Below are 21322 nucleotides of genomic sequence, written 5' to 3' on the forward strand. Positions count from 1 at the left end.
AAAAAAATCCCAATAATATAATCTCTCCCTAAAAACTTCAATGTTAATTTACTAGTACTTTCTATTCTTCAGGAAGGCTTTTTCTACAGAAAAAATGTAATTTGTTGAGAGTATTTATAACGTTACCCTATCACTCTCACTGGAATTTAGTTTCCTAAAGTTGGAAAGATGCCTACATGATACTCTTCCCTCCAGGTTATACAAACCCTTGATTACAAGAGCATCTAGGATATGGTTTCTAGACCTCTCACTTTCAAACCATCCTCTTTTAAAAGTATGCCCATGAAGTACTCTAGGGCATCCACATCAGAACCTATCATTTTACCCTCTCTTCCTTTCTTTCATTAAGTGGTCAGTTAAACAGTAGACTTGACATTGAGCAATAAATACTTTCTATAAAGGAGGGTGGAAAAAAAGAAAGAAAACCTTACCTCCATGCACTTCTGAAATTTGCTATTTAATGTATTCTATAAGATTATTATTATTTTTTAACTTTGGATCAAACCTAGGAGCATTCTACCTCTGAACTATAATCCTAGCTCTTTTTTCATTTTTATTTTGAGATAGATTCTCATTAAGTTTACCCAGGCTAGCCTCAGAATTGGGATCTGGGATTACAGGTATGTGTCCCCATGCCCAACTTAAAAACAAAACAAAAAAACATTGTGTATACTGTATTTCCTAAAAGTTAGGTCCTATACTTTGTGTTCATTAACTTCAAAATGGATTGCCATAATAGATATCATCTTCATATTTCACGAATGCTTATTTTCTATGTTAAGGTATGTAGTTTTGCTATTTTTAGATGTAAAAATATACTCAATGAATTTTCAAAGTTGTTTCAGTTTTTGCCTCACTCCATTTTTTTGAAATTAAAAAGTTTCCACATCCCACCTCATATGAAAGAGTGGTGACACAAGATACAGGTTTAATAATTAATTTAATTACAAATTGTGACCAATTCTTGACAGTCATATTATTCAGGATATCAGAGATGGATTATATAATAGCATTATCTTACATATATAAAAATTAAGAGGAAATAAAGAAGAAATGTGTAGGCTCCATGACACCTTATCACTTAAATTTACAGTATAGAACTTTGTAAACATACAGTGTTATAAGCTAAAGCCTGTCCTCCTATCACCATTCAGCTGCATGACCTTGAACAAATCACTGTTTTCTTGTTTTTAAATTATCTATCACCTGATTGCTCTATCTAATAGAGTCAATTGGCTGCATGCAAAAGTACCTTAAAAAATACCATGCACTTATAAGTGAGAACAATTACTGTAAAGTGATTTGCTATTTTTAGAGTTATACTATTCATATTTCATTAAAAGTCAACATTTATTTGCAAAAGCATCTTTTTTAAAGGAATTCTTTGGCATTAGTCTTAGTGATAATCTTGTAATGATTTTGAAGCCAGTGTTTTGACTCTCAGAAACAGAATATGATATAAAGACATATTAACAGTCACAAGCTTTAATTAATAACTAATAAAACAAAATGCCTTCATATTTATTTTCCAAAATGTAATAATCCAAAAGCAATGATGCAAAGATGTTGAGATATACAAATTGAAGAGGAAGGAACAAAAAACTCACAATGGTTTGCTTAAGTACAAGTGCTGACTGTGGTAACTTGGGAACCAACTTCATTTACACAAAGCTTACTTGTATATAAAACACTGAAAGATAATTACAAAAAAAATTTCTGTAAATTCCTAAAAACTAAAATTCTGAGATTTTGTTTCAGAAAAGTTACTTTTTCGGCAAAACATTTAGCACAGACCACATCATCCTGAAACTATGGCACAGTCAGATAGGCCCTCCAGCCAAAATTTTTACTTTCATTGCTTTTTAATTGCAAAATGACTCTCTCTACAGACTCTAAATTGGAGAGGAAACCTATGTTATTTATCATAAAAAAAGGGAAGACTGTCACATGCAGACTAGAACCACATAATTATGAATATCTGGCAAACTGATCTCTATCTGTATATTTATAGGATCTAGCTAACATGATTACTTCAAATTTGGAAACTTGGAGTACAAGGAAAATAATCTGCAAATATTTGTTGCTGACTTACCAAACACTGGGTTATTAATATAGTCTCTATGCTATGATATCTGTGTCATTTCCTGGGAAATTTTTCACACTTTGGGTACTTTAAGCCTTGGGAAACTGTTTTAGGAGCGATTAGATAGATACAAAAAGGGTTATACTTTAGTGCATCCTTGGTTTATCAAAATGAAAACATACATATTACAAATATTGAAAATGTGAAAATACGATTGTGAGAGATGCCAACTATTTGGGTACCAATTAGAAATTATCTTCATCTGATTCATCACTCTTGGGCTTGGTAAGCCTTTCCAGTTCCTCTCCATCCTATAAGGAAACAGATAAAATTAGTAATTAATTAAAACAAAATTCAAAAGGTCAAATTTAGATTAGTAAAGAGAAGTCTTACTTAACATGTAAATCAGTATCCTAGTTCATTAAATTGTGAATATCATCTGGTCAAGTTAGATAAGTACTTGGAAAGTTAACTTTAGAAGCATAATGAGGAATAAAAGGAACTTACCTCAATATTACAAAGGATATATGTGGCAAACCCAAAGCCAATATCAAACTGAACAGAAAAATACTGAAAGCATTTCCTCTAAAATGAGGAACAAGACAAGATGTCCACTCTCACCACTTCTATTTATAGTTCATAAAAACTCTAGTCAAAGCAAACAGGCAAGAGAAGAAAATTAAAGGATACAAATAAGAAAAGAAGACATCAAATTATCTGTTTGCTGATGTCATGATCCTATATCCAGAAGACCCAAAAAACTCCACTAAACTTCTAGAGCTGATAAATGAATTTGGCAAAGTAGCAGGATACAAGATCGATATTCATAATTCAATAGATGGCCTATACTCTAATAGTGATTCTGCTGAGAAATAAATCAGGGAAACTATCCTGTTCACAATAACTTTAAAAAACAAAACAAAACAAGAAACATCAAAACCAAAAAAACCTTGAGAATTAATCTAATCAAGGGTGAAAGATCTCTACTAAGAAAATTATAGAACACTGAAGAAAAATTGAAGAAGACCTTCGAAGATGGAAAGACCTCCCATGTTCTTGGATAGGCAGAATTAACATTGTCAAATGGCTATCCTACCAAAATCAATATAAGATTCAATGCAATTCCCATCAAAATATCAATGACATTCTTCACAGAACTAGAAAAGCAGTCTTAAAATTTATCTGGAAGAATAATAAAAGACCCAGAATATCCAAAGCCACCCTGAGCAAGAAGAATGGTGCTGGAGACATCATAATATTTAATCTCAAATTATACTACAGAGCTATAGTAATAAAAGCAGCATGGTACCAGCATCAAAATAGACATGAAGACTGATGGAATAGAAGATAGAGAGACAAACCCACACAGATACACAGTCATCTGATACTTGACAAAGGAATAAAAAACATGTGTCAGAGAAAAGATAGCCTTTTTAACAACTAGTACTAGGAAAACTGAATAGAAATATGAAACCAGATCCCTATTTCTTTCCCTGCCCCCAAATCAAATCAAAGTGGATCAAAGATTTAAGAATTAGACCAGAAATTTTGCAACTGCTACACGAAAACAAAATTAACGCTCCATCATATTGATGCAGGCACTGACTTCCTTAACAAGGCCATTAAAGCTCAAGAAATAAAACCAACAAGCAATAAGTGTTCAGTATAGCAAAGAAAAAGATTAAGAGCATGAATAGGGACCCCCATAGAATCAGAGAAAGTCTTCGCAAGCTACTTCTCTGACAGGGAATTAATATCCAGAATATATTAAAAAACTCAAAAAGATTAACCTCAAAGAAACAAATAACCCAAATCAATAAATGAGAAAAACAACTAAAACACATTTCTCAAAAGAAGAAAAACAAATAGCCAACAAATATATGAAAAAATGTTCAACGATATCTAAGGAAAACACAAATCAAAACTACACTAAGTTTTCATCTTGCTCCAGTTAGAATGGCGATTATCAAGAACACAAGTAATAAATAAATTGGGGAAAAAAATGACACTTAAACATCGTTGATGGGATTGCATTTTAGTATAACCACTCTTGGAAGCAGAACAAAGATTTCTCAAAAGACTAGGAATGGAACCACCATACGGCTCCACTATCCCACTACTTGGTATTTATCCAAAAGAACTAAAATCAGCATACTACAGTGATACAGTCACATCAATGTCTACAGCAGCACAATTAAAAATAACTAAATTATGGAACTAGCTCAGGTGCCTATTAATAGATTAATGGATTAATAAAACGTGGAATATATACGCAATGGAGTTTTACTCAGCCACAAAGGATGATGAAATTACGGCATTTGCTAGTAAATGGATGGAAACAGAGAACATCATGCAAAGCGAAATAAGCCAGACTCAGAAAATCAAGGTTGAATGTTTTCTCTCATATGTGGAAGTTAGGGCAAATAAGTGGTGAGGGGGGGGAGTGGGTGGGAAATTGGGTATCATAAAGATAAAGGGAAGTTCAGTGGAGTAGGAGATTGGGGGAGGGCAGGAAAGGGGAGAAAATGCAAAAATGAATTTAACAAAATCACACTATGTGCATATATAAATATACCACAGTGAATTCCACCTTTATGTATATGTCAAAAGCACCAATCAAAAATAAACAAATGTGCAAAACAAAGATCAGTAGAGTAGACAAAGAATAGGAAAAGGGAGGAGGGAAGGGAAGCAGAAAGACAGGGATCTAAATGGAATAAATCAAATTCCATGCTTGTATGATTTTGTCAAAATGAATCCAACTACTAAGTATAACTATAATGTTGTAATAAAAAATTAAACTTAAAAAAAGTAAAATGTACTCCAAAGTTAACAACATGAGTAAAGTGAGGAGCACCACCTGCTGGTCTTGAGGTGAAACAATTAAAGGATGGAAGAAAAAATATAAACTAGTCTTACTACCTAAATTGATGTTATTTTACTTAAAAGTTGGGGCAAACATCATTATCAGTCCATTGTGGGGGGAAAAGAGGAATTCTGAATGTATTCTGGCGGGACTGGGGCATCTGGGATGTAAACTTCTAAATTTTGCATCTTCAGATTTGTTTTATTACCACCTGAGAGGCATGACACTTACAGAAGGTCTGTCATGGATGCTAGTAAGTAACAGATTTCCCAAAGGGTGAATATGTAAATGTGTTCACTGTGAGAAACAGTTCGTATTTTGTATAATCATGAAAATTGTCAAGCTAAAGCTATATAGAAGAGTTCATTGCATTTTTCATCTAACCATATATTTAACTCCTTAATAGAATCTCCAAGATTATGAATTTACTTATAACATGACTGAAATATCCTTCCACATGATTATAAGCAACTGGCATATATTCAGAATAACTACATATGTGTTTTTCTAGAAATTTTTTTCTCCTACTTGTAAAGATCTTTTTGAAAACTACCTTCCTTAGTGAATTAAAAGAAACTGTCTTTCTGGCACATTGTGGTTTATAAATAACTACAAGAAAAATTAAAGAGCTAGGTTTTCCATGTAAGAAGAGTGATGAAAGTAAAAGATAAACTTCTTTTTATGAATGAGGCTTATTTTTCCACCTATTGTGCAGTGGAAAGAGCAAGAGACTAGGAGTCAGACCTCATGGGTTTAATATTAACTCTTTCACTTATTACCTGTAAAACACTTAGCCAGTTTCTTCAATCATAAAAGTAGGGAAACTGGACAAGACCTGGGAAGCATCTTCCAGGTCAGTGATACTATCAACACATAAAGTCCTTGAGAGATGATTTAAACTTTTTCTCCATCCCTGATAGCATTTATCATGAGTCCTTGCAAACATCAATGCACATCTGTTGACTGCTTTCCAACAGTCACAGAGATCTAATACTTTTCTTATTTTTTCTTGAATAAACATGTTTTCAATTTGGGGAAGAACAAGCAAAAAGCAGTATCCTCACAAACTTACCCCACTGGAACGCTCCCAAAGATTGCCACTTAGATCTCTGACCCTCTCTTGCCTAGGTGGATATTCCAGGCTTTGAGGCTTGCTGGCATTATAAATAAAAATGGAGAGAAGGACTGACGGGGCTTCCAAGAAAAACTCCAGGGAGGGCCTGAAGTCAAAGACCAGGACAGATACTGCTGTGATGATGACAGTGGTGACCTGAGCCATCAAGACATGGAACATGTTATCCAGGAACTTGAGAATGAAAGCCACTGAAAGGCCCTGGAATGCAGTTACAAAAATAAGGGCTACTGAAAATACATTGTGTCCATAAAAAAATCCACAGTTCTTAATCTGATCACGGTTACTGCTCTGAAGGCCCAGTGTCAGTCCATTAAAAAGAATGCCAAAGAAATAGAGTTTGCTGTTCTGTATGAAGATGTTTTCAGTGAGCTGGTTCCCTTCCTTCAATATTTTTTCATTATAAATATTGGCCATTGAAGAAATAAAACACTGTACTATAATAAGGATATGGCCCAAGCCAAGGCGAATGTGACTGAAAACTCTAGCTGTGGTGTTCCATTTAGTTTCAGGAAAAGTCCACTCCTTTGCCGTACAATTGTCTTTTCTGGAACATTCACTTCTGAAATGAAGGCATGAATTGGATGGGGTGAAGAAGGCATCATGATGAAATCCATGTCCTGCCAGGTTATGCTGTGAAGTTTTAGTGCCAGCAGTTAGGGCCACAATAGACAAGAAGAGAATCAGGAGGGAAGCCCACTGTGTCCAGTTTAGATGCCGCCTGTTCCAAAGATGAAAAACAAGATTTTACTACTGTCTTTCCCACCTGTATCCACTGTTTCTACTGAAAACCCAGAAACTCAAGTGCTTGTTGAATAAACTATACCCAGTTTTGCTAGCATTCCCCACACTTCAAGTTCAAAGAAAACCTGCTGGTGGTATCTCTGTGTCTCAAATTTGACACTTTAATTTGCTTTCATAATAACTTCCCTTAAGGCCATTCAATCATTTCTTCTTCTTGTAGGTTTCCTTTTAGGCAGCAAGTTTAACAAAGCACCATCTCTACATCCAGAGCTATCTTGGTACAGAAACCTCTGTGCTACAAGATTGGTTACAGCAGTGATTCTCAAATTGGTTTCTAAAGACCAGAAAAAATGCAGAGTAGCTTCAGAAATCTTCTATATAGATGAATCCCACCCACCAGCCCCCTGAAAGGAGATCTATTCTTCAGAAGTGTTCATGACCCAAAAAATATTTAAGGAAGCTAGCTCCTGAATGAAGGTCCTAATCAGAAAAGCATTATATTGTTAACTACTGGCTGATAAGGCAAGGAAAAAAAAAGATTTTTGGGGTAGCATTTCAGTTTAAAAATCTAACAATGCTTTATTTATTCATTTTACCTTACAACAGACTTGTGAGATACAGGAGATATGAATTATTATTCCATTTTGCTTAATCATTCAGTTCAACAGACATTTAATAAGCAGCTACTACATGCCAGGCAAACTGGGGAGATAAAGACTTGATCTTTCCCCTTAATGAATTTATGCTTTAATAAGGAGAGTTATAAACCAAATAATGGCAGTAGAATGTGTGACAAATGATACACGGAACCACTGAAGTACACTGAGGAAGGAGCACTTGAATCTGTAAACAAAGTCAGGTATAGCTTCAATGAGGAAATGACACTTGAGATGAAAAACATCTAAATGGACATTGGTCATCCCCAGGCAGAGTGACGTATCTATATAAAGGCAACAATCATTTACAATGTTAACGAAGAACAAAGGAATATCTCAGGTTGTGGTACTCTGGGATACTTCTGGAGAGAACAAAATCTTGATACTAGAAAATCAATTAGGTTAAAAAAGGGAGAAGCCAAGAAAAGAAAATGACATAAGTAAAGGCAGAAGAGTAAAGTTATATATGAGAACCAGAAGTCCTAAGAATTTTATTGGAGTACTTATTGAGCACCTACTTTTGGGGGTCAGGCTCTGAGGGAAGAAAGCTGTCTTGAAAGGTTAACTGATTTCCCTAAGGTCTATATTATGAAGGAGTAAGAAAGGGATTTGAGTCACAGTTTTGTATGTTCTAGATCATCACAACTTTTTAAGAATAATTCTGAGGGATGGGGATGTAGCTCAGTGGTAGTGTGCTTATATATCATGCTAAAGGCCCTGAGTTCAATCCCCATACTGCTAAAAAAACTAAAACCAAAACAAAATGACAACAGAAAAACTTCAGAAATAATTCTGAGCTCCCATGATATATATATGAAGGGTAAACACATAGGTATGATTCCACTAATACTTCTATATAGCTTCATGCTCTTACACTGTGAAACCCATACCAGTCTAGACAGCAACACACCTGTCTGCACACTCTCATGTCTTCTCATTTACATAATTTTCTAATTAACTAGAGCTAGAGCTCAGTGATGGGGTTAGCTATAGCTCTATGTCATGAGGTCAAAAATTGTGAACTAGTTTCCTAAATTTCTGAAGGTACAGCTGGTACATACTAAGTAGTGGAAAGCAAACAGAAATGGTAAGACAAAATTACAGAGATGAAAAATGGATGTCTGATTTATTAAAATAATTATATAAACAAATATTATACATAAGAACCGAGGCAAAAACAGTATCTTTAGAAATTTTCAATTCTTGGAGATATAGACTCTCCCTTAATATTGAAATTGCAAATAAAGAATCTAAGGAAACGAACTATTAAACTAAATAATACCTACTCTAAACAATTACTCACCTGAGGTAATATTCCAGAGAAGGTAAAAATTATTAAAAATTATTAAGAAATTGTATGCTTTCCAAAAAATATAAAGCTTCATAAATTATCCTGCAAAATTAGCTAAGGACTTGTGTATTTATAAATGATGACCAATTCTGTATGGAAAAGTTTATTCTTCAGCTTAATTAATGTAATAAAATAGTTCACTTATCTAATCCTTTCTCTGTTCAAGTAAAACAGAGTCAATCACTACTAAGAGCTGACTGCTAAGTGAACTGAGTGGCTAAAAGACCACTTTTCCTGATGGCCTCTGCTCCCAAATCTCTGTTCCCAAATGTGTTTTTACCTGGTGACCTCCTTATTGTCATAACATATTTTAACAACTACATAAATGATAAACTATGAAAAGGGATACTGTTTTATTTAAAACTGAGCTGAAACTTTTAGAAAGACTAGGTAAAGGCAAATAATTCAGAAGATAAAAAGCTGGTTGTAAATTATATATAGGTAAGCTAATTGTAAAGGTTAGGGAAAAATAATAAAAATCTTGATGAGTTATCTTTCTTAGAAGTATTTTCAAATACTTGATGTGCTTTAAGGTAACTGAAACCAGAAGTCATGGATCATAAGTGACTATAGCTTCATACAAGAAAGAAACCAAAGAACTCCAATTAGCAAACCCTACATATACTCAAGGGAAAAACCCTAGCTCAACAACAGAAAGATGTTTATCAAAAGGATGAACAGATAAACAAAAGTTAAAATAAATTTAGATTTACACACAAACACTATCCCCATTTGCAGTTTTGTTTCTCATGCAAACCCCAAACTAATAAATGAAAGACTCCAGACAAAACCATTTATAAGTTTCAAATTCTCTGATGTTGTAGGCAGGATAAAATCTCATTACAGCAAGTCTGCCCCACCTTAATATGAATCATCCCCTTTCCCTGTGTATCTGTGTTGTATATGCTACCCACCCATCAGTCAGTTATCATATTGACACTTGAGGTATCACAGAGCTTGTGCTCAAGTAATGCTCATTTTACTTAGTAATAGCTTTAAGGAGCAAGAATAATGATGCCAACAATTCAGAAATGCCAAAGAGATGCTGTAAAGCACTTCCTTTAGATGAGAAGGTTAAAGTTCTCAACGGGGGCGGGGGGGGGGGGGGAAGGAAAACAAAATACATGTTTTGCTGTCAAACTTCAAACTGCAAAAATTGTACTCACAGTATATGGCAAATATTTAGTTAAGATGGAAAGGGCATTACATTTGTATATGTATATAGAGAAAAAACTACTGTAACAGGGTTCAGGCATCCACTGGGAGTATTAGAATGTCTATCTCCCATAGATAAGGGGCGGAGGGATTACTGTTTTGGCAGTTAGCCCTCTGTATGCATAAGTGCTGCATCAATAGATTCAACTAACTGCAAACCAAAAATATTTAAAAAATTTTTATCTGATCATGTACAAACTTCATGATTTCCTAAACAATACAGTATGATAACAATTTACAAAACATTTACATTGTATTAAGTATTTTAAGTAATCTAGAAATGACAGAGTATATGGTAGGTTACATGCAAATACTAAGAGACCTGAGCATCCATAAATTTGGTATCTGCAGGGGTCCTGGAACCAATCTGCTATGAATATCTACGGATGACTATATATTGAGATTCTCCATTATGAGTTTACCTAGTAACTGAACAATCACATTCAAATTGTGTCAGATAAAAATAATTCTACCATCTTTCTACCATATTTGGAAAGATGGTAGAATAGTAAATATGGTAGATAGTAAATCAAGGCAGAGCATCAAAACAATTTAGTAGGTTATGAAATAATTTATTTTCTCAAGGCACTGTACAAAATACATTTCCTAGTAGCAAAGAGACCAACTGGAGTAGATTTAAGAGAAATCATAAAGCTTTGTAAAGTAAATAAATAATTTTGAAGAAAATGCTTACAATCCTGAGTGGGATATTTCTTAATTCTTCTGCTGGTTGGGACAGGGTGTGTATCAAAATGTGTTTGTTAATGATCTTTTCCCACAGCTTTGCTTTGGTAACATCAGAGAACCTTATACATATAAGTAGGTAAAAATAACTGCTAATCATGGTTATTTTGCTGTAAAATATAAATTTCCAGGTTGATGCTGTTATTTTCCAAAGCCAAAGCAAACAAGATTAAACAACTCTGCTAAGGTGCAAGAGCAAACCAATAAGGCAGACTTGAAGGCAGAATGTCTGCCACCAGTTTCCACTTTGAATTAGTGGCTACATTTCAAAGAACAAATCTATATTCACATAGAGTTTCTTTAGAAAAGCCAATAGGACATTTAAATGGTATTTTCCCCCCACTTTCAAATTCCTCCAACTAATTCTTGCATTAATCACCACCTAATTTTTTCTACTTTTGCAGCCTTATTATACCTGTATAGAAAAGTTGTTTGATGGCTCTGTTAGAGTCAAGTATAAAACAACTATATTCTAAATGAAAAATGAGTTATGGCAAACAAACCAAGAACATGTGATAGAACCCTTAAGGTGCTACTCCAAAGTCAAAATTTCATGGCAAAGGGCAAAGGAATGATCATATGACCCACAAAGAGTAATATTAAACAGGGAAAAACAAACAACATATACCACCAATGACAAAATGATTAAAAGAGAAAACAGTTAAGGTGAAGAGAGGAAAATTATTCAGCTTCTAAAAAGATGGAAATCCTGTTGCATGCTACAACACAGAAGAACTTTGAGAACATAAATAAGTGCAAGAAGCCAGTCACAAAAAGAGAATGTATGATTCCACTGACATGAGGTTTCTAAAGCGGTCAAATTCACAGAAACAAAAAGTAGAATGAATGGTGGTTACCAAGCGTGGGAGGAAGAAAAAGAGAGTTGTTTAATGTGTTCAGAGTTTCAAATCTGTAAGTTGGAAAGCATGATTGGTTGCACAATAAAATGAATATGCCTAATATACAGAATCATATAATAAAAAATGGTTAAGATGGCAAATATGCTGTGTTTTTAACAATTAGAAAAGTTAAAAATGTAATAAAAGCTAATACTAAATAAAAGAATACTTAAAAGTCATGCTCATAAAGACAATATTAATTAGCACACTATTGTGGCTTTATTATTTAGAGATGCATCAGTGCTAATTTTTGAATTAGTACAATTAAGACCCACTCAGGTTGCTAATTTAGCTTTCCTGGAAGAAATAAAACTGGAGTGGTTTTATTATTCTTTACTATAAACACTTCCAAGGGCTCAAAACAGAGAGATATTTATTAACATGTCTAAGAACCAATATTATTGTTCTGAAAATAAGAGGTAAAGTGCATGGAAAATATTTTTAGCTTTAGTTCATAAATGTGATTACTAAAATTTGCAAAATATAATTATTATTATAATTAATGTTAAAACAAAATTTACAGTACAAGTAGATTTGAATTTGCTTATATGAAGAATTAACTTTCTTAATACAAACAGTTAAATGCTTAAAAATTTAACTAGATTTACTAGAGGGTAAAGTTAGAACAACTAACGAATGAATTTCAAATCATGTATGATTTGGCAAATGAAGTTTTAATGTAATCTCAATATAAAACTTGTATATTATCTAATAACTTAAGTTTTATACTATGTGTCCTAATGAACTGTCATTTCACTGGAAAAAATTTGAGGCCTCTACTCCCTTATTAAACTGTGAACATTTTATTAAATGTTGGAACCAGTTTTTTTTTTTTGGTTCATGGAAGTACATCTCCATTTTATCACAGGAACTAAATACAAAAATATTATCACTTACACAAATTCTCCTAGAATGCAATTTTTTACAAAGTGAATTTCATGTTGATTTCAAAGGCTTCAAAACATTTTTTGGAATCGCATTCTTTTAACTTGCTAGTTATAGAATTATTTTTACAATTCACAACTAAAGTGAAGAACATGATGCACAAAGCAAATTTCAATGTATTCTAACATTTAAACTTAGTATACTGTTAATTTTTAAAAATATCTCACATTAACTATCAAGTTGAATGTTTCCTCAGAGTAAATGTTTCTAGAAACTCAAATAATTTATATAATAAATGTATCATGGATTCAACAAACATTTAGGCTGCCTCTATATAAGCTATCCATCCTTTAGTACACATAAATTATTAAGGAACACCTATCACATAACATATAAATAAGAAATTAAGAAGATAAAAAGAATGTAAAATTTAAAAACCGTCATGACAAATATAACAAAAAGTTAATTTTATTCTTTTATCGTCATTATTAACAAATTCATTTGAGATTAAGTACCTACCATCTTTGTATCAGCCTACTTCAGACTATGATATTTTCCTTTTTGCTTTGTAACAGAGCCTATTTACTGAAAAATGTTTATACTACTCAGTGGTCCTCCTGGATATTGTAAAGATGGGTGAAAACATTTTTAAGTCTAAAAGTCCATCATTCTTATTCATTTTGACTAGATTCTTCAAACAAATTGTCTTCCAGTTAGGGATCAAATCATGAACTTATCTCAAAGGGTTAAAAAAAGAATTTGCCACTCTATCATCTCCAAAGAACTAATGTATTAAATATCTTAGGAACCTCCTGATTCCCTATTAAGTGTCCAATCGACTGTATTTAAAAAGCTTATGAATTCTTTCTTGAAAATCTGGCACTAAAAATTAAAGTACTAATTATAGCCCAATTAATTATCTTATTTTTGAGATGCTCAAGACATTTTATATATATCTGATCACAGAAGTTTTAGACAGGCTATCACTGGAGTTGCTTTCAACATGGGTTATACAATGTGCCCAATACACAAAGCCAATTAGGAACAAAATCCTGGTCTTGGGATTCGGAGGGCTCAGTGCCCCGGGTATATCATCTGAAACCAGGCTGTGCCATTTTGAAGTATGATATATGCTTTCACAGCAAGCTACTTACTTCAGCACTATCCTGAATAGAAGAGCTGTTGTTATAATGCTAAAATTTGAGAAGATAACAGCCATGGCCTAGAAAGAAAAAGAAGATAGAATTACAATCCAAACAGAGTACTGACCTAAGAAATCTCCCAGTTTGGTAATTCACCTGACAAAAAAAGCTTTTTCGTAAAAAACCAGAGGGGTTATTAGGGCAGCTATTTCACTAGAGGATTAAATTCCATTTTTATTGCTTGTTAAATTTATGGAGATATGATCAAATTATTGTTCAGGCTTTGAAACTGTGTGTTTGAGTTCAGGCAATGCCTGTGTAAATAATCTTTATGTGTAGATCTGGAAATACTTATGACTTGTAAAGGTTTAGGTCTAGAAATTAACAGCTACCATGCTTATGAAATATACTTTCCATTGCTTTCAATACACTTTATAGATTTTTAATACTGCTTCTATAGGTGAGTAGAAAGGAAGTACCGTTAGGCCCATTTATATGGTAATAAAATTTAGATAGATTTTTAAGGATCTTTACTGTTCTAGAAATTGAATCAATTTTCCAGCTTGAACTGACATGACTCAAAATCAAACTCCACCCTTTGGATTGATTCAAGTTATTCTAAACACTTAGAAATATGTTAGCCAGATTTTATAGTGGTCTGTTTTTGTGAATTCTGTCACACTTCATAGGAACAGTATTAATCTGAATGTGTATATAGTTTGCTCAGAAAGCATGAAAATCTATCACTGCTCTATACAACTGGACCTGACAATATCAATAATTTTTAAAATAAATCCTATGATTTGGTTCACCCTGCTTTCTTCCTTGCTATCAATTTAAGTTGATTAAACTCCACAGAGAGCCAGGTGTAGTGGCAAATCCTTGTAATCCCAGTGAATCTAAAGGCAAAGGCAGGTGGTTTGCAAGTTCAAGGCCAGCATGGGCAACTTGGCAAAACCTTGTCTCAAAAAAAAGGGTTTGAGAAGTAGTTCAGTGGTAGAGCACTCCTGATTCCAATCCCTAGTACCAACAGTATAAAAAAAACTAAAAATAAACTCCAAAGAGTACAAGCAGTCTTATGTAACCACTAATGATAGCAAACATGGTTAATAAGCAGCTACATTAAAACTGAAAAAGAATAATTCAAAAAAACTAACAATAATTCAAAGAATATACCATTGTTGCTTTTCTACTGAATTTTTAAAAATTTTCATTGATGTGCAATAATTGTAAATATTTATGGGGTACATAAAGGGTGATAATTTGATACATATATAATGTAATATAATACGTGTAATATAATATAATGATCAAATCAAGGTGATTAGCATTTCTACCTTCTTAACCATTTATCTTTTCTTTTATTGGAAAACTTTGAATTGGGTTTTTTCAGAGTATGTCTCTGTAAGACAAATTCTTGTGAACCCCCAGTTAAAAGAGAAAATTAAGATGAGGAAAATGTTTGGTAAGAGTAAAGAAGTGGTGGTCCTGGATAAATATACCAAGGGCAATGCAAACACACCTAACTAAGCAGCCTGGTTGGTTTGAGGAATTCTAAACACTGTTACCATATAGTACTATAGAATAAATCAAACATAAGAGCTATTTGCCCCTAAATTTCCATGTATCTCCATTTAATTCTTTCAATAGGCTCAAATAGAAATACAAGAGTATGCCATGTGGTTTGTTTTATAATATCTGTGTTTGTACATTATTGGGAAGGAAAAGCAAAACAATAAATACAGAGGAAAAAGAAGAAACATGCAGCAGGCATGGTGGAGCACACCAGTGATCCCAGTGGCTTGGGAGGCTGAGACAGGAGGATCCCAAGTTCAAAGTCAGCCTCAACAACTTACTGAGGAGCTAAACAACTTAGGATGACCCTGTCTCAAAATAAAAAATAAAAAGGGCTAGGGATATGACTCAGTGGTTAAGTATCCTGGTATCCAAAAAAAAAAAAAAAAATAGAGAGAGAGAGAGAGAGAGAGAGAGAGAGAGAGAAGGAAAGGGGTATAAATTTAGAGTTTCTCTGTTGGATAAAAAAAAAAAAATACAACAAATATTTATTTACTGAATGTGAATAATTATATTGTTAGGCACAGGAATTCTCAAATCTAAAAAAAGAAGTGGAAACAAGAATTTATGAGAAGACACGTTTTAGATGGACTGAGCACTAACTACCAACATGGGTCAAGGAGCTAAAAGTAACCTCAAGTGATCAACTAGTCCAGATTCCTGCTTTTGACCTAGATTAGTTTATTTCTACTTAAGAGAGTAACTGAAACTTAGAGCAGTTAGGGCCTAACTCGTTACATAGCTTTTAAGTTGTGAAAAAAATGTTAAAATCTCCTCTTTCCTACTATAGTGCTATTGTGCCTTTTCATCCTGTTCTAAAATTCACCTGGTTACATGTAACAGGTTTCACAGAGATCAGTGACAATAAAAATCCTACTTACAACCAAAATGCCCACTTTAACCTTTTAAAGAAACTTAAAACACATTTTGGCAATAAAGGCAATAGAGATACTCATTTTATAAGATGTTAATAGGAATACATATTTGAGTATCAAACTGAGTAATGGGTAAAAGCAGAAGACCAAACTTCAATGTTGATTACTGATGGCTTTCCAAAGTGACACAAAGGCTTTTTCTGTTGGGAGGATACAATCCTTACTCTCAAAGAATTTGCTGGTTAAATGATAAAATTAATAAAAAAGAAAATCTACACAAATAGAAAGCATTTAAACTACATTAGAACAGATGTAAGAGAGATATTTTCTGAGTTAATAACGGAAGTCTGCTTGGATGTTGAGATTGAGATTAGAGGCTGATTACAGTATGGCTCAGAATACAGGCAGACTGACTAAGGTTACACAAAGAGGCATGGCTTCAGATCTCTTGGGACAAGGAGCAACTCCACCATAGCAGTCAGTACACTTTAATATAGTAATCTCTAACAGTGACAGAACCTGGCAAGCAGATCCATAATTTCACTTTCTAATGAATCTGGGAAAATTTCAGCAAGGTCAGTCAGAGCCACAAGAAACTAAGACAGTCGAGGAAAATGATGGGGAAAAAAAAAGGAAGATACTTTCTGGGACTCATTTCTCTGTTATCGTTTCAATGGCATTCTGTCACATTTACTTACAGGCTGAAGATAGGATAGGACATAGAAGACAATCAAGTTGTCCAGGAAATAGAGAAAGGCAGGAATGGACCACTTCATGAAATTAGAGAATTCCTTCCAGGAAGCACATCTCAAATTTCTACTTCGATGAGGTTCTACAGAAAAAAACAGAGCAATAAATAAATAATCTTGATGAGAAAGCCTATATTTTTAGAGAAAGTACATTATATCTGATCACTGATAGAATTCGTCAAAAGGGGTTTTATAAGCTTGCTTCCTAAGTGGTCATTAGCCTATAAAAAAAAGATAATATGGAACTTTACTAGTCTCTCTCTAACCCACCTTTGTGTCCCATCACTGACAATCAGCAACATCCTTATTAGGATAATACTGATTATCCTAATTCCTATCAACTTAAAGCAGAAGTATTGTTTAAGTTGACTCAAGATACACATGTGGTTTCTCTTATATCTCTGAGAACATAAGAATAAGAGAAAAATCAATGTTGGAATAAGTGTGTTGGGGAAACAAGTTTCATGTTGGGATTCCTTCCTACCCTGCAGAAGACCAGGAAACGGAATTAATATGTAGAAATTTATACATATGGAACTAAAAGCAATTAAAATTAACTTTTACTAATTCTAGTGTGAGTTTTTATCCAGTTCCAGACTGCCAAACACTGCAACAGAGAGAATGTAAAATGAAAAGAGAAGCAAACAGTTTAAACTCTGCAAGTAATGCTTGAGTTTCATGAAATTAAACTAACTAGTATTCCACTAACTAGAAACTCTACACAGATTGAAACCCTTGAATGTTAAAAGTCATGTTCCCAGGCAATCACTTTAATGCTTTACATTTTATGTTTACCTCATCTGAGAAGACAGATCAAAGAAGCAGAGGGTTAAGGGTTCATAACTGGGGAAATGAGGTGAAGAATTACGACAAAGACCTGTACATTCCATAAAGGGTAATACTTTTACATTTGAGGAAAGGATTACTATCCCTATTTAATAGTTCTACCTCAAAACATAGAACCTCTTTGACTCCAGAGTTTCTATGGTGACTTCCCTGTACAAAATGGGAACTGTTTTGCAATATGATGCATAGCACCTCACATTAGCAGTGATTTAGAAAATCCTGAATTTAGATAAAAAACCAACGGGCTTGTGAAACCATAACAAGAACAAGTATGAGGGAAAGCAGTGGACAGGATGTGTGGGTTCGTGTACTAGCTTTGTCCTTTCTAGTACAGCTCTACAGAATACTTTGAGCATACTTCTCTACCTATAATAAAACACAATTATGTTAGTGTCTTAGCTTCCTCAGATATAAAAAGGACCAGAATGATATAAACTGTCATTTCCAGTTCTAATGTTTTTTGATTCTGCGATTACATAGTACCATTTCAAGACTCACCTTTCTTTATAACACAGAAGGACACAAGCACACAGAAAACTAGCTTCACCAGTTCTGAGCATACATTCACAGTAGTTGGTAGATAATCATACTTGTTCTCTGAAATATAATAGAAATGTTTTCTTAACTATACTTTTTATTCTATATGTTTGTATGCAGTTAATAATTATAATTGTTTTTAAACTTAAAAGCTGGCTTTGCACTGACTGCAATAAATTTCTTACCATTTGCTATGCTTTTATGAAATTTTGAAACAGTTCATCCAGTGTATTAGCTATCTCTCTTTTATTTAGCTTTAAGTTATAAAGCATGCCTAATGCTTTCATCTATGTTACTAATAAATATGTTGAATAGACTAGGGCCAATAGCAAAGAAAGCTCTGTAGCAAGGCATTGCAGACTGCCTTCTAAATTGACCATTTAATTGACACTTGGGAGTCTGACTAATCAAGCTGTTATGATTTCACATGCTGTATTATTACTCAGTTTATGGTTCTTCTTATGTGACCTTTCTACCTTATTAAAATCAAGGTATACTTTATCAATGGCATTTCCTTAACTCAGAATTTTCCAGTGTATTTCATATCATAGTACACACAGAAAACATTTTTAGCCTTTTTATCCACTATATCTGCATCTTTGACATATTTCTATTTCTGTTTTCACAATGTGTTTCTATGTATGTCTCCCCAAATAAAGTGAGTTCTTAAGGATAAGGTCAATAGCGTATGCACTTTGAAGTCATATCACTAAGACTTAGCCTAGGACCTGACAGAAGTTAACTGACATTGAGACACACAACTCCCCAAGCAGATCATTTAGAGTGATGATATCATGGTTTTGAGTGTTATCAATAAGTAGTGAGAAGTACTCATAACAATTTTATGGAATTGACGTATTTGCTTAAATTCTTACATTTAAAAAAATAATAATTTATTGGGCACATACTTATCAACTACATTATAAACTATATTAACCAATTGATATAATAATTATACCTCAAAAACAGCAAGTGACAAATATATTCTCCCATCTACTTCAAAATAGGCTGAAATTATACATTTTGTTATATGCCCAGAAACACCTGCTGATTGAAGCAGTGATCAGATGTTGTAAGATGTTCTATACAAAGGGTTTGATTTAGTGCTTGCCTGAACCAGACTGCACTATCAAAATTTTGTCTTGCTGAGGAATGAAAGGTTAAAGAATAATATTTAAACATGGTTTATCATTCATATGAAGGAAAGCACTTCATAAGGTTTTATTATCTCCATTTTATACACAAGGAAACCAAAGACAGGAGAGAATGTGTTATTAAGTATTCTATATAGTTCTCCTCTTGCCCCTGTAAGAGTTATTTCTATTCTTCACACTTGAATAAATTCCACTCCTTCAATTCTCTCTCTCTCTCTCTCTCTCTCTCTCTCACACACACACACACACACACACACACACACACAAAAGGATTCTATATGGACTTGTAAGTCTTAACTTACCTTCATTGGCAGAGTATTTTACCAGTAAGATGCGACTTGAGCTTAAAGCAATGAATAAGGCACCTAGCAGGAATGTATACATTGTCGAGAAGGGCCATAACCCAGGCCGCCTACAGCACTTTCTTTCCATTCTACTGATTTTAAATTGCCTTAAAGAGAAGAACACTTTCATGAGTAACCCTGTTGTCAGACCTAGAGATTAAACATAATGCAAATATCACTGACTGTGCAGACTAGGAAATTTTCAGTAATCTGGCTATGGCTATATCAGAATCAAAAAACTTGAATACAGGAGAAAAATGGGGAAAGGAAATGAAAAATCAAAATCAAAATCTGTTAAGAGGGGGTACTCGAGAGAGAGAAACGGCAGGGCCGGATTAGAAATGCTGACCAATTGTAGCATGTGAGAATCTGACATTTTGGTACTGCAAAAAAGCAGTCCAACTCATCTGCAACTTCTCCCCGAAACCAGAAACAGGATTTTGGAATTATATTTTGAGTAGCAGCTCTTCCCTCAGATGAAGAAAAGGGGTTTTCTGGAAGAGATTTCGTTGTCATAATGACCAAAATGAAAATGTCTAAAACACAGCTGCTAATTTTTACTCCACTGGTGTGGGAAACAGAAGAGCCAATCTTTGGGTTCAATGAGTCTCAGGCCCTCTTTTGACAGCTTGAGGACACGAAATCCCAGGCTGGCTGAGTACATGCCCAAAGCCTCCCAGCATACCGGTAAGCACTGCACATGGAGCCCGGGACTGGAGAGAAAATGCCAATTCTACAGCGCAGCCAGGCACAAGCATGACAGAACCAACGAGACACCTCCAATTTACAAGGAGGCCAGGTTTCCCTCCACAGAGAGGGAAACCCTTTCATTACACCTGCGCAGTAAGGAGCTCGACAGGCAACACTCCCCCCCCCCCTTTATGCGCACGCGCAATACTTTGCCTGCGGGGCGCGGTTACCTCAGCCGTCAGAAAAGCTTCTAGTGAAAGAACGCACATCATAGAGCTAAGACAGTGACTGTTTAGCTCCTTAGTAGCAGCAGTAGGTTTTTACGGTCCATAGGAAGGGAAGCTATAAGAGGGAAACAGAGGCGAAAAAGCCTCTCCCCTCGGCTCCTTATTCCGGAACAAAAAGCAAGATAACGTCTCGACCTGAATAGAGCGTACTCTGCGCCCATTGCGCAAGCGCGCTCAGTGTTAGGCTTCCAGCGGGAGGGGAGAAGAGGCGCGATCCCGCCCCGCGCGGCCTTTCTGGTGTCACGTGACGGGGGAGTCTGGTGTCACGTGAGGCCCAGGTGGCGGCGGAGCTACTGCGAGAGTGAGAGGAAGGGGAAGTCGGAAGGGGTGCGAGTGAGGCAAGGGGGGCGGGGGAAAGACAGCTCCCGGGAGGGCCAGGGGTGCGTGTACCTTTGCTTCTCCCGGTAGCTCTCCGGTCGGCCCTACTTTGGTCGCTCGCAGCCAGGTGACAGCTGGGCCCGGCCGGCCGCGTGCTGCCTGGGGCGTGAGGAGCGCGCGCCCTGTCCTCTCGTGCGGCGCTCGTCGCCCCTCCCCCCCCCGTCCGTCCC

The 21322-nt window shown here is 34.8% G+C and overlaps 1 protein-coding gene across 3 annotated transcripts; it reads right to left on the bottom strand.

The window, feature by feature from the left end:
• Positions 1-921: 921 nt before the first annotated feature.
• Positions 922-21287, bottom strand: Slc35a5 (solute carrier family 35 member A5). Of its 3 annotated transcripts, none has more exons than XM_058572883.1 (7): positions 21165-21287; positions 19756-19904; positions 18261-18359; positions 16866-16999; positions 13730-13797; positions 6022-6802; positions 922-2394 (listed from the first exon to the last, which is right to left on the bottom strand). In XM_058572883.1, exons 2-7 carry the CDS (start codon positions 19883-19885, stop codon positions 2329-2331), a joined length of 1278 nt encoding a protein of 425 aa, XP_058428866.1. In that variant the 5' UTR covers positions 19886-19904; positions 21165-21287; the 3' UTR covers positions 922-2328. The 3 variants fall into 3 exon arrangements, with proteins under 3 accessions (XP_058428866.1, XP_046281126.1, XP_046281123.2); XM_046425170.2 differs by lacking the exon at positions 21165-21287 and adding an exon at positions 20718-20907; XM_046425167.2 differs by lacking the exon at positions 21165-21287 and adding an exon at positions 20483-20637.
• Positions 21288-21322: the final 35 nt, after the last annotated feature.

Source organism: Marmota monax, unplaced genomic scaffold, assembly GCF_021218885.2.
Source record: "Marmota monax isolate L192 unplaced genomic scaffold, Marmota_monax_Labrador192_F-V1.1 WCK01_AAM20220418_F8-fsc00119, whole genome shotgun sequence".
NCBI classification, from domain to species: domain Eukaryota; kingdom Metazoa; phylum Chordata; class Mammalia; order Rodentia; family Sciuridae; genus Marmota; species Marmota monax.

What these genes read in the sequence shown, in the direction of transcription:
- Slc35a5 (XM_046425167.2), bottom strand. Translation starts at nt 20,628, where the DNA reads ATGAAAGGGTTTCCCTCTCTGTGGAGGGAAACCTGGCCTCCTTGTAAA. An exon ending in CTATTCAGGATAGTGCTGAA is followed by an intron (nt 6,803 to 13,729) that starts GTAAGTAGCTTG and finishes TCTTTGGAACAG; the next exon opens with GCGGCATCTAAACTGGACAC. An exon ending in TTTGGGAGCGTTCCAGTGGG is followed by an intron (nt 2,395 to 6,021) that starts GTAAGTTTGTGA and finishes GTTTCCTTATAG; the next exon opens with GATGGAGAGGAACTGGAAAG.